At 37.5% G+C, this 13,165-nt stretch overlaps 1 protein-coding gene across 5 annotated transcripts in view; it reads left to right on the top strand.

Moving 5' to 3' along the window:
- The window catches only part of TRIM36 (tripartite motif containing 36), a 55,170-nt gene that overhangs the window by 27,695 nt on the left and 14,310 nt on the right, over positions 1 to 13,165 (top strand). For 3 of the 5 annotated variants that reach the window (XM_063665149.1, XM_054489690.1, XM_054489692.2), the window contains exons 3-5: positions 6,596 to 6,954; positions 9,386 to 9,532; positions 12,758 to 12,853. In XM_063665149.1, coding sequence (XP_063521219.1) covers positions 6,596 to 6,954; positions 9,386 to 9,532; positions 12,758 to 12,853 — 602 coding nt within the window. The remainder of the gene's footprint in view (positions 1 to 6,595; positions 6,955 to 9,385; positions 9,533 to 12,757; positions 12,854 to 13,165) is intronic. The other 2 variants (XM_054489696.2, XM_054489691.2) reach the window with 1 other exon arrangement.

The following is a 13,165-nucleotide window of genomic DNA, read 5'->3' as shown; positions in this document are numbered from 1 at the left end:
TTTTGAAGGTTCCTTGTGGAGTTGATTTCCAGTTTTATTCCACTGTGGTCTGAGAGAGTGCTTGATATAATTTCAATATTTTTAAATTTATTGAGGCTCATTTTGTGGCCTCTCATACGGTCTATCTTGGAGAAAGTTCCATGTGCTGTTGAATAGAATGTATATTCTGTGGTTGTTGGATGGAATGTTGTGCATGTAACTGTTAGGTCCATTTGTTCCAAGGAATAGTTTAAATCCATTGTTTCTGGCCAGGTATGGTGGCCCAGCACTTTGGGAGGCCAAGGTGGGAGGATCACCTGAGGTCAGGAGTTCGAGACCAGACTGGACAACATGGTGAAACCCTGTCTCTGCTAAAAGTACAAAAATTAGCCGGGCCTGGTGGCACCCGCCTGTAATCCCAGCTACTCGGGAGGCTGAGGCAGGAGAATCTCTTGAACCCACGAGGTGGAGATTGCAGTGAGCTGAGATTATGCCACTGCACTCCAGCCTGGGTGACAGAGCATGACTCCATCTCAAAGAAAAAAAAATTCATTGTTTGTTTGTTGGCTTTCTGTCTTGATGACCTGTGTAGGGCTGTCAGTGGTGTATTGACACCTCCCACTATTACTGTGTTGCTGTCTATCTCATTTCTTAGGTCTGTTAGTAATTGTTTTATAAATTTGGGAGCCCCTGTGTTAGGTATATATATGTTTAGGATTATGATATTTTCCTGTTGGACAAGGCCTTTTATCATTATATAATGTCCTTCTTTGTCTTTTTAAACTGGTTTGCTTTAAAGTTTTTTTTGTCTGGTATAAGAATACCTACTCCTGCTGGCTTTTGGTGTCCATTCACATGGAAATGTCTTTCTCCACCCCTTTACCTTAAGTTTTTGTGAATCCTTATGTGTTAGGTGAGTCTCTTGAAGGCAGCAGATGGTTGGTTGGTGAATTCTTACTTATTCTGCAATTCTTTGTCTTTTTTTAAGTGGAGCATTTAAGCCATTTATATTCAGTTGGTATTGAGATATGAGGTACCATTTCATTCATTGTGCTATTTTTTGCCTGTATACCTTATTTATTTATTTATTTATTTTTAAATCTTATTTTTGTTTTATAGGTCCTGTGTGTTTTATGCTTTAAAGAGGTTCTGTTTTGATGTGTTTCCAGGATTTGTTTCAAGATTTAGAGCTCCTTTTAGCAGTTCTTTTAGAGGAGGCTTGATAGTGGTGACTTCTGTCAGCATTTGTTTGTCTGAAAAAGACTCTTATCTTTCCTTCATAAATGAAGCTTAGTTTCGCTGCATATAAAATTCTTGGCTGATAATTTTTTTTAGGAGGCTGAAGATAGGACCCCAATCCCTTCTAGCCTGTAGGGTTTCTGCTGAGAAATCTGCTGTTAATCTGATAGGTTTTCCCTAGGTTACCTGGTACTTTTGTGTCACGGCTCTTAAGATTCTTTCCTTCGTCTTAACTGGTAACCTGACGACAGTGTTCCTAGGCAGTGATCTTTTTGCGATGAATTTCCCAGGTGTTCTTTGTGCTTTTTGTATTTGGATATCTAGGTTTCTAGCATAGCTGGGGAAGTTTTCCTTGATTATTCCCCCAAATATGTTTTCCAAACTTTTAGATTTCTCTTCTTCCTCAGGAACACTGATTATTCTTAGGGTGGGTCATTTAACGTAATCCTAGGCTTCTTGGAGGCTTTGTTCATATTTTCTTATTCTTTCTTCTTTGTTTTTGTTGGACTTGGTTAGTTCGAAGACTTTGTCTTCGAGGTCTGAATTTGTTTCTTCTACTTGTTCAATTCTGTTGCTAAGACTTTGCAGAGCATTTTGCATTTCTATTAGTGTGTCCAGTGTTTCCTGAAGTTTTCATTGTTTTTTATTTATGCTATCTATTTCCTTGAACATTTCTTCCTTCACTTCTTGCATCGTTTTTTGGATTGCCTTACATTGGGCTTTGCCTTTTTCTGGTGTCGCCTCAATTAGCTTAGTAATCTCCTGGATTCTTTTTCAGGTAAATCAAGGATTTCTTCTTGTTTGGGTCCCTTGCTGGTGAGCTAGTGTGATTTTTGCTGGTGTTAACCTTGTTTCGTCATATTACCAGAGGTGGTTTCCTAGTTCCTTCTCATTTCGGTAGGCTCTGTTGGAGGAAATGTTAGGGCTCAAGGTTGCTATTCAGTTCCTTTTGTCCCATGGATTGTTTTTGATGTAGTACTCTTTCCCATTTCCTATGGATGTGTCTTCCTGGGAGCCGAGTTGTAGTGATTGTTCTCTCTTCTGGATCTATCCACCCAGCAAGTATACTAGGCTCTGGGCTGGTATTGGGTGTTGTCTGCCCAGAGTCCTGTGATGTGAACCATCTTTGGGTCTTTCAGCCATGGATACCACCAGCACCTGTTCTGATGGAGGTGGCAGGCAGTGAAATGGACTCTTTGAGGCTATTTAGCTTTGGTGGTTTAATGCACTATTTTTGTGCTGGTTGGCCTCCTGCCAGGAGGTGGCACTTTCTAGAGAGCATCAACTGTGGTGGTATGGGGAGGAACAGGCAGTGGGCAGGGCCCTAGAACTCCCAAGATTATATGCCCTTTGTCTTCAGTTACCAGGGTAGGTAGGGAAAGACCACTGGGTGGGGGCAGGGCTAGGCGTGTCTGAGCTCAGACTCTCCTTGAGCAGCTCTTGCTGCAGCTGCTACAGGGATTGGGGGATGAGGTTTCCAGGTCAATGGAGTTATGTTCCTAGGAGGATGATGGCCACCTCTGCTGTGTCATGCAGGTTGTCAGCAAAGTGAGGGAAAGCCGGCAGTCACAGGCCTCACCCAGCTCCCACGCAGTCCGAAGGGCTAGTCCCACTTCCTCTGTGCCCCCAACAACAGTACCAAGTTTGTTTCCAAGCAGTGGGTGAGCAGGGCTGAGAACTTGCCCCAGTCTACCCGCCTCCCAGCTGCAAAAGCAAGTATGGCTTTCCTTCTCCCGCCTGTGGAGTCTGCACACCAGATTTACACCTTCCCCCAAGTTCTGGCCAGGAGGCTTCTCCATCAGTTCAAATTGTTACAAACTTCAGCTGGAGGTTTCCTTCTCCCTGTGGCCTTTTCCCAGAGCCTCTGGCCGTTCTCTGGAAGGACCCTTGTGAGGTCAGGCAAAAATGACTTGATGGGGGCCCAGTGAGCTTCCAGGGGTTTTCCCACTGCTTCCTCTACCCTTGTATTTCACTTAGCTCTCTAAATTGACTCAGCTCCAGTTTAGGTCAAAATCTCCTGTTTTCCAGGCCTTCAGTTTCCCCAGTGAAGGTGTGTTCGGGGGCAGACAATCTCCCTTTTCCATTTCCACAGTTTGGGCCCTTGAAGTATTTAGGGTGTCTCCCAGGTCCTGTAGGAGCAATCTGCTTCCTTCAGGGGGTCTGTGGGTCCTCTCAGCTTTCCTAACTTATTTCTGTAGTCGTTCTGGAGCAAAATTTCACAATGCTAGCCTCCACATGCTGCTCTGTCAGAGCTGTAATCTAGTCCTTCCTCTAGTTATAGTCCTTCAATCTAGTTTGCGATGATCCCTCTATTTTTCTTTTTCATTGTCTAATGCAATTGAGCAATACTATGCAATAGAACTTTCTACTATAATGGAAATGTGCAACCCTGTGTCATATCATATGGTAGCCATTAGCTACATGTGTCTCTTGAGAATTTGAAATATGGCTATGGTAACCAAATAAGTGAATATTAAATTTTATTTAATTTTAATTAAATTTTAAAAGTCACATGTGGCTAATGGCTACTGTGTCAGATGACACAGCCATGGAAATTAGAAAGTTGACTCTTCCATTTTGTTCTTAATTCCATTGCCTTGATTTTTTCATTAAGGATATTACTTCCCAGAATATCCTAAGATTCTCGTTTTATTTATTGCTCTGAACATCTACTGTTTGTTTTTATGAAAACAATGAAAGAAGTATAAGACAGATGAAATAAAAGTTCTTTAGCATTTGTAAGAAATATTTAAGAGCATTCGGCCGGGCGCGGTGGCCCAAGCCTGTAATCCCAGCACTTTGGGAGGCCGAGGCTGGTGGATCACGAGGTCAGGAGATCGAGACCCTCCTGGCTAACATGGTGAAACCCCATCTCTACTAAAAAATACAAAAAATTAGCCGGGCGTGGTGGCGGGCACCTGTAGTCCCAGCTACTCGGGAGGCTGGGGCAGGAGAATGGCGTGAACCCGGGAGGCAGAGCTTGCAGTGAGCCGAGATCGTGCCACTGCAGTCCAGCCTGGGCAACAGAGCAAGACTCCGTCTCAAAAAAAAAGAGCTTTCAAGATCTGTTTAGAAAGATAGCCAAGATATCTATTTGAATGAGTTGTGAAAAATTACGTGTCTTAATTTAATATCTGATTTAAGAAGTTTAGTGTTTCACACCTTTTTTTTTTTTTTTTTACTGTAAAAACACATTAGCAGAGGTATACAGAAAAGGGATGAAACTTTTTTTTTTTTTTTTCCAAATTTCTGAGGACCCAATTCTGGGTGTCACCAGCATACATGTTAAAGCTTGATTTTGTTGTCATTATTTACTTTTCATTATCCCATTACTTTAATTGGTCATAATCTTCATAAAACCAAAAATAACTCATTTTTTAACATTTTTGAGATTAGTTTTCTATTTATCTAAATTTTTATCACCTATTTCATGTGTGGAAACCTGCAATTATATATGAATTTCCATTTGTTTAAACTTGACCACTGCACCATACCATTTCCAGAATTGTTTGGCTTGTTTTCTTTCCTAAATGAAATTTTCATTGGCATGTGATTTAAAAGTAGCTTTGCTGCTTATTTCATGATATGCCTGCTGTGGTGTGAAAGAGTTTGGATTGTATTGCATGTTTTTAGAATTATTACCTGAATATATTTTAGGATTTTCAAATTTTTTGGGGCAGCTTTTTTGTATGCATTAATGTTTAAAAATGTAAAGGTTAAAATATCTTTAAATGAAGATATTAAAAATATTCTGCATGTTTGTTGTATAAGTAGATTTTGGGGCCCAATGCCATATAGCATGCTATTAACATCACTTCCAATAAGTAATATTACGGTCTGATTGCTAAATTTTATCTGAACTGATATCATGTCAGACATCTTTGAAGATATTCTTTTGAGTGATGACAGTTATATGCAAAGGGTATATTGATGTAGCTGTTTAAAGACCTTTTGTAATATGGTATACCAAATTCACCCATTCATTTTTGGTATTGGATACATGGTAGTATGAAAGAAGGTGTAGGTTAAGAAGTTTGTGTTTATGTTAAGGGAGTTATTTTTTGGGCAACTAAGACTACATACTCTTAAGAACAGATTTACGGCCGGGCGCGGTGGCTCACACCTGTAATCCCAGCACTTTGGGAGGCCGAGGCAGGTGGATCACGAGGTCAGGAGTTCAAGACCAGCCTGGCCAAGATGGCGAAACCCCATCTCTACTAAAAAAATAAAAATTAGCTAGGCGTGGTGGTGGGTGCCTGTAATCCCAGCTACTCGGCAGGCTGAGGCAGAGAATTGCTTGAACCCGGGAGGCGGAGGTTGCAGTGAGCCGAGATCACATTCCAGCCTGGGCGACAGAGTGAGACTCCGTCTTAAAAAAAAAAAAAGAACAGATTTACAAATGGGGGAATGTGGTATGCATGCACCTGTGGTAAATGGACAGCCCTGGATTCCTGTGAACCAGTGGGTAAGGACTGTCATGCACTGGTTTCTTGATTTATTAAAATTGGGATAATACTGAACAAAAATGTGATGTTTAAGGTCATTCATTGTTTTATATATGTTGTAAAATTATTTATAGTGTTTTTGGGGTAACTTTTGGCTTCCTGAATTAAGTAATCTTAATGATTCTTTGTTTCAGGTCATAAGAAGATATTAAATGGTTGGTCCCTCTTAAAAATCACTAAATTATAGGTCTATGAATGAATTTTTCACTCTTCTGTAGATGGCACTCAGTTAACTAATGATCTTCCCTACTGAATTTTTCCACTTAAAACAATACTACGTGAGAAACCTTCTATTGTAGTGTTGTTAAAAATTTTGTGGTCACATCACATATTCTTTTGAAAATCTGATAAAAGCTGTGGGTTTTTACCAGTAAATATGCATATGTATGTAGATGGAATATTTTGTGCACAGTTTCAAACAGTTCATGGATCTGCCTGGGCCTCTTCATGGGCTTTGTGCTAGGGACCCCTGCTCTTTTATGTATCGATTCATTTCCTGTCAGTCAGCAAAGACTGTTCTTTTAAATGCCTTTGTATATGGTGTATAAAAGTAACTATAAATGCGAATTATAGAATTTTAAAAAATCTTAACCCCATGTAGTATTGTATTATGTGTTTTATCTTTATATCTATGTTTGATTTAATACGGGTTTTATGTGGGTTTACTATAGAATATTTTCCTTTTTGATTTGATAACTATTTGATTTGATAACTTGGGCTTGTCTTTTGTATACTAAGGAAAAATTTTTAAAAACATTTTCACAATACAAATTTCACATGGAGCCACTTCGGACACTGTTTTTGTGATACATTTGTAGATATGTCTCTAAGACATGACTCCTCTTTTCTTCATTCTAATCATTTTCCTACAGCTGTAACTAAACAAAGACTTAATAATTACACAGGCTGGAAGCGCAATTCATTGACCCCGAGGACAACTATTTTCCCTTGCCCTGGCTGCGAGCATGATGTGGATCTTGGAGAACGAGGAATCAATGGTCTGTTTCGAAACTTCACTTTGGAAACTATTGTGGAAAGATATCGTCAGGCAGCTAGGGCAGCCACAGCCATTATGTGTGACCTTTGTAAACCACCACCTCAAGAATCCACAAAAAGCTGCATGGACTGTAGTGCAAGTTACTGCAATGAATGCTTCAAAATTCATCATCCTTGGGGTACTATAAAAGCTCAACATGAGTATGTTGGTCCAACTACTAACTTTAGACCCAAGGTAAGTGAAGTTTTTATTAAGTTAGAATGTTATTTTAACTTAATGTTATGAAACTTTTATGTACTTAATATTATGAAATAAATTATTAAGTCTAGAAGTTGACAGAAAGGAAATAACTTTAAAAGCAGGTATAAGAACTTAAGGCCTAGTTGGCTGGAGTTACTTACTATGGGGCTAAACATCCCCACCAAAGGAGGGCAATATTGTGGTTTATTCTATTATAATCCAGTGTGATATAGTACAATAAATGCATGTTTGTAATGATAACTCTGATTACAGAAAGGTTATCTCATATATACTCTTTAAGATTGAAATGGTTAAAGTTAAAAAGCTTTTTTGTGCTTTAGTGTCATAAATCCATAATTGCTTAAAAGGTTTGACTGCGAAACATATTTTTGTTTTAGTTAGCTAAAATTGTACAATGAATAAAAGTAATTACAGCCTAATATTTTGTAGCTTGTGATATAATGGTTACATGTTATCTGAAGTAGAATTTGCATTTCTTAAACATTCTGAGTAATTTCTTTAATATTGCTCAAAAGAAGTTTATGTATTGTTTGCCCTGCTGTGTGCCTGGAAAGAAACTGATATTTTGATATCTTCACTTCTTTCTGATGTATATAGATTTTAAAAACCAATGGTTGAGTTTTTCGAAGTTCTTACTCCTTATAACTTAGTTACTTCTGTATGAAAATCTACTTGCATTCTTAAGTGTAAAACCTTTAATTTGTAATAAAAAATGGGGGAAAAAATCTCAAAAGTCTTTTTGAAACTATGAGCTATTTCTTATATTAAACAGTGAAGGATTGGTAGATTAAAGCAAAAACAATCTATGCTATCACATTTTGAATGACCTTTCTCAAACTGTGTCAGTCTGGCAGTAGATTCATCAGATAGCTTTTAATCCTGTATTATGTCCCTCATTTTAAATGCTCAAGGCCATCAATTTTTAAAAATTTGTGACTTCAACCTGATATTTTAATATTTCTTTTAAATGATTAAATTGATTTCTACCATGAAATAACCTTTGATTAAATGAATTTTATTAGGCTTGGGTCTTTGTGAATTAAAGATTTAAGGAAATTTTGAGCATAGCCTTACAGTTTCTATAAAAGATTGATAAGACCAAAGAAACACGGATAGGTTATACTGAGAAACATTTCATTTTTTCAAGTAGTTAGTGCTACTCAATATAGTAAAATTCTAAAACGGTGTCCAAAATGGTGTCCCTTATTGCTATGGAATATTTGCCTATAACGTTGAGTTCTTTTGATCATTTCTTGCAGATGGACAAACTTTGTATTTTATTTTAAACGTAATGGCTTTGGGGATGTAGAAACTTGGACATGCTGAAAAAGTTGAAACCTTTTCCAATTGTTTTTCTCCTGAACCTATATATTGGTATTAGGACTTTTTATATTGTACTTTTTGTTTGTTCCTTTTAAATGTCTATAGGTTACAAAATTAGCTGGGCATGGTGGCACATGCCTGTGATCCCAGCTTCTTGGGAAGCTGAGGCAGGAAAATTGCTTGAACCCAGGAGGTGGAGGTTGCAGTGAGCGGAGGTTGCAGTGAGCCAAGATCGCACCATTGCACTCTAGGCTGGGCAACAGAGCGAGACTCCGTCTCATAAATAAATAAATAAATAAATAAATAAATAAATAAATGTCTATAAGTTATCAGACAAGTTACAATTGCTTAAAATCTAATCTATTGGAATCTTTAACAACTTTTGATTTTATTAACTTACTAACTTAAAGGAATCTCCTCTTTCAAATGAAAACAGTTATTTTACATAAAATTTTATGTTATTTGATAGCTTTTAATCCTCTATGATAATAGAGGTAAATAAAGTAAATCAAAAGGTAGACAATCAAATCAGAAAAACAGTTCCAAATTTGGTCAGTGCATTTGTAATTTGTAAAAGGAAACACATCTAGAAGCTTATAAAGTTTTCTGAGACTCTTTTAGCAACAGATTTCTGTTACTGAGGCCATGAGTCTCATAAATTATTATGGTACTTCATTAAAAATATTGACTTTGATCATTAAGAATTGCCTTATCAGTGTGGTCAGATGGCCTTTCTAACTTGGTTAAGTGTTCATTCCATTTGAATCTGATAGGAATGAAACTCTAACTTAACAAGTTTGGGAGAAATAACATCTACATATTATGACAAGATCGGGCATGTTCAGAGGGGTATGGCCGTAGACAACATCTACATATTAATCATTTGAACCCTCAGTTGAAAAATAGTAATTCCGATATAGAGAATTTTCATGTGATGTATCAACCATTTTTCTTTTTACATTCATATTCACTTAAGTGGCTTTATTTAGTGATTTTATAAAGCAAATCTTTGTATTTTGGTAATTGGTCAGATTACTTGAAACCTAGATCCTTAATCACACTTTTATTCTTTACTCAATAGATTTTAATGTGCCCAGAACATGAAACAGAGAGAATAAACATGTACTGTGAATTATGTAGGAGGCCAGTTTGCCATCTATGTAAGTTGGGTGGTAATCATGCCAACCACCGTGTAACCACTATGAGCAGTGCCTACAAAACCTTAAAGGTAGGACTTATTTTTGGAACAGAATTTTGATTCTTTGTAACTTTACTTTATGCCTTTAACTTTTCATTTATAAAATTATGGTGTGTTATATGGTCTCTTTTGTACTAAAATGAGTTAAAGTGTTACTTAGTGATCTACTAATATTAGGTTGTTAGTATTTCTGATCAACAATTATTTGTGGTACTGATAAGGCCCAGCATATATTGACACCTATGTTGTATTAGCTCTGAATTCTGAGGGAAGAGAGAAGGATGAAGGACACTTCATCATGATACCCAAATGAGCCCAATGTCTATGATAATGGATGTATACGTAGGATTGACATACTTTGAAGGATTGTGGCTGTTTTAAGACACTTGATTCTTATTTCTTGACTGTAGAATTAGTATTTTGTTCATTCTGGTGGCACGCTTACCATTTAAAACTGAATTACTTCCGTGGCTCACACCTGTAATCCCAGCTCTTTGGGAGGCCGAGGCGGGAGGATCACGAGGTCAGGAGATCGAGACCATCCTGGCTAACACGGTGAAACCCCATCTCTACTAAAAATACAAAAAAAAATTAGCTGGGCATGATGGCGGGTGCCTGTAGTCTCCCAGCTACTCAAGAGGCTGAGGCAGGAGAATGCCGTGAACCCAGGAGGCGGAGCTTGCAGTGAGCTGAGATGGCGCCACTGCACTCCAGCCTGGACGACAGAGTGAGACTCTGTCTCAAAAAAAAAAAAACAAGCCTGAATTACTTCCTTTGTGTTAGCTTTATTGATGATGTTTAAAACTTTCAAATTTCATAATCAACAGCAAAGCAGGCAGCGGTACACTACTTTTTGTTTTATTCTTTTTCCCTTTAAACAATATTTTTAAAAGAAATCATCTATGTACCTACTACCCATTTTGTTTCTTTGCTCTCTTTAACAATATGTGTATGTATTTTTTGCCTCTGTCTAATTGCATATATGCAAACTGTTTTGTGTTTTGCATTTTATATTTATGTTGTGCTCTATCTTCTCTGCACATACGGAATACAAGTATAATTGTATAATTATTCTTGCCTACTAATTCTCTCATCTGTTTCACTACTAGGTCAGTTTTGATTTTTTTTTTTAATTAGAGTTTATATTTCTCTGCTACCTTGCATGCCTGGTAATTTTTGATTGGCTGCCAGTTATTGGATAGTTTTGCATTCCTACAAATGCTATTTTCTTTGAGTATGTGATTAAGTTACTTGGAAATGTTTGGGTCTTACTTTTGTGAGGCAGGACAGAACAGCATTTAATTCTAAGGGCTGATTTTATCTGACTATTGAAGTAAAAGCCTTTGAGTACTCTTTCCAATGCCCCGTGAATTTTGAGATTTTTTTTTTTTTCTTTTTTTTTGTCTGGCTGGTGGGGAACAAGCACTCTTCCCAGCCTTGTGTAAGCTCCTGGGATTGTTTCCTTGAACCTGTAGGGTGATTCTTTGCCTGGGCTTGGACAGTTCCCTCACACACAAGATGAGGACTGCTGAATATGTAAGGGAGACTGTTTGTGTCTCTGGAGTTCTTTCTCTTTACAACAGTCTCTTCTTAGGTACATGCCTTACAGCCTATGGTACATGCCTTACAACCTAGGGCCTCCTTGGACTCAGCTGCATCTCCTCAGGGTTCTTGGTTTGCTCTCAGGAGACTCTGATATACAATAGTGTTTGAGAACCACTGATCCAGAGGAAAGCTTCTGAGCAGTTTTGAAGTCCCTGAGAAATTAGCCTCTGATTAGTTCCTAAAGAACTGGGGTCCTGATTTATCTATAGGAGTTAGAGGTGGCCTTGTCTTTTTACATTTTAATCTTGAGTGCTTATTTTCAGTGTGTGGTACATATACTTTTTGGAGACCTGTGAATAAATGGACATCCTGATCCTTGGTTAAAACTGATCTAGTCTTTTAAAACAAACTGGCTAGATTTGAGGGGACTATTATGACTGGAGCTGTCTCAGATAAAAGCTATTCTCAGATAAACATATAGTTGGCCAGATACTTTGAGCATTAAAACTCAGAGAGTGTGGTGCTTTTATATCATGCGTCTGAATTCTACCATCTATTCTTCTCTAGTCCTTACCTCTTTGAGTCAACTAACTTATCTTTTCCTATCTTGTAGTTCTAATTTAAGCTGCCATCATACAACTAAGCCTTACTTCAATTTAAATGGCCAAATTTATCTTATTGCTACCCTAGTTAAAAAAGAGTACCACCACTTTGCACCTAGTACTTCTGATCTCCACATAGGCCTGTTAGGGATGGTATTATCAGAATTGCCATTTTACTTTCAGCTTGGTGCTGAGACGTACCTCTCAGCCTGTGGAATAGTGTTTGGTGTTTAACAGTGCCCTCTTGTTGAGCACCCTTTTCTTTTCAAGTCATTGGTAGTAACTGAGCCTGAAATGCTCAGATTGGCCTTTAAGGGCTACAGATTGAAAGGCGTTTTCTGGATGTTCTTATTCTTATTTAGATTCTCAATACATTTTTCTGTTACAACTTTTTACCCCGTGGTGTTTCGGGGCTTTTGTGTTTTGGTTTTTGTGTATTTCAGAGTAGGTTTTCTGGGCAAGACCAGGGATCTCACCAAAACCTATGATGGTATTTCTGTGGGAAAGAAACTATACTTATTTGAAAAGGTCTGCCTTACAGACAGATTATTCAATGAGCTCTGGAAATTGCCTATTTTTATAAAACTGTATCTTCATTATTGTGTAATTATTTAATAGGCTGGGATGGACTGTCAGTATTATTTTGGAAGTCGCTTTGTTGCTACTCTTATTGTGTATAGGTGTGTGTGTGTGTGTGTGTGCACGTGGGTGTTTGTGAGAGTACATTATAAAATCTGAAGACAAAACTATTTGAATTGCTGCTCTTCCATTTACTTAGAAGCCTTAGGAGCAGGAGCTCTAGGAATGATAATGAAACAATAAAAATGTACTATTTTTATATTCAAAAGTTTTGACTAATTTAACCATTATTACCTTGTTCTTTTTTCCAACTGATTCTAATCTTTCATACATCCTTTGGCCCTCTGTGCCTAAGGCCATTAACTGTTTACTCTGGGTTAATAATGATAATTGCCATAGTTGATTTTATTATCTATTTATCAGAGGCTGTAGAAGAGGATGAGTCCTGTGTAATTAAAAAAAAAAAATTCTGCAGAGTCTTTGCTAAACTCCCGTTTTGTCCATTTGTGTTATGAATATGTTTCAACAGGAAAAGCTTTCAAAGGATATTGATTACCTTATTGGTAAGGAAAGCCAGGTGAAGAGTCAAATATCTGAACTAAACTTGCTAATGAAAGAAACAGAGGTAAGTGATAAACTAGCTTGCATATTTTAAATTATTATTATTTTATCTAGACATTCATTCATTTGTTCATAAAATCCTGAGAGTATTATATGAGCTTGGAATACAAAGTTGTGTTAGATTTCACCCTTGCTTTTCTGGGGCTATGGAAACAAATGTAAAAAATGAATTATAATGTTGTGTGGTCACTGCTGTGATAGAGCTTAGTGATTAGATGATATTGGAACACAGAGGGAAAAAATGACTGTGGCAACTAACAAGATCTTAAAAGTATTTAATAGTAGCATGAGGGAAATGATAGGTTTTACTTACTTT

This window comes from Pongo pygmaeus, chromosome 4 (assembly GCF_028885625.2).
Source record: "Pongo pygmaeus isolate AG05252 chromosome 4, NHGRI_mPonPyg2-v2.0_pri, whole genome shotgun sequence".
In the NCBI taxonomy this organism is placed as follows: domain Eukaryota; kingdom Metazoa; phylum Chordata; class Mammalia; order Primates; family Hominidae; genus Pongo; species Pongo pygmaeus.
This window is presented reverse-complemented; position numbering and strand designations above follow the sequence as displayed.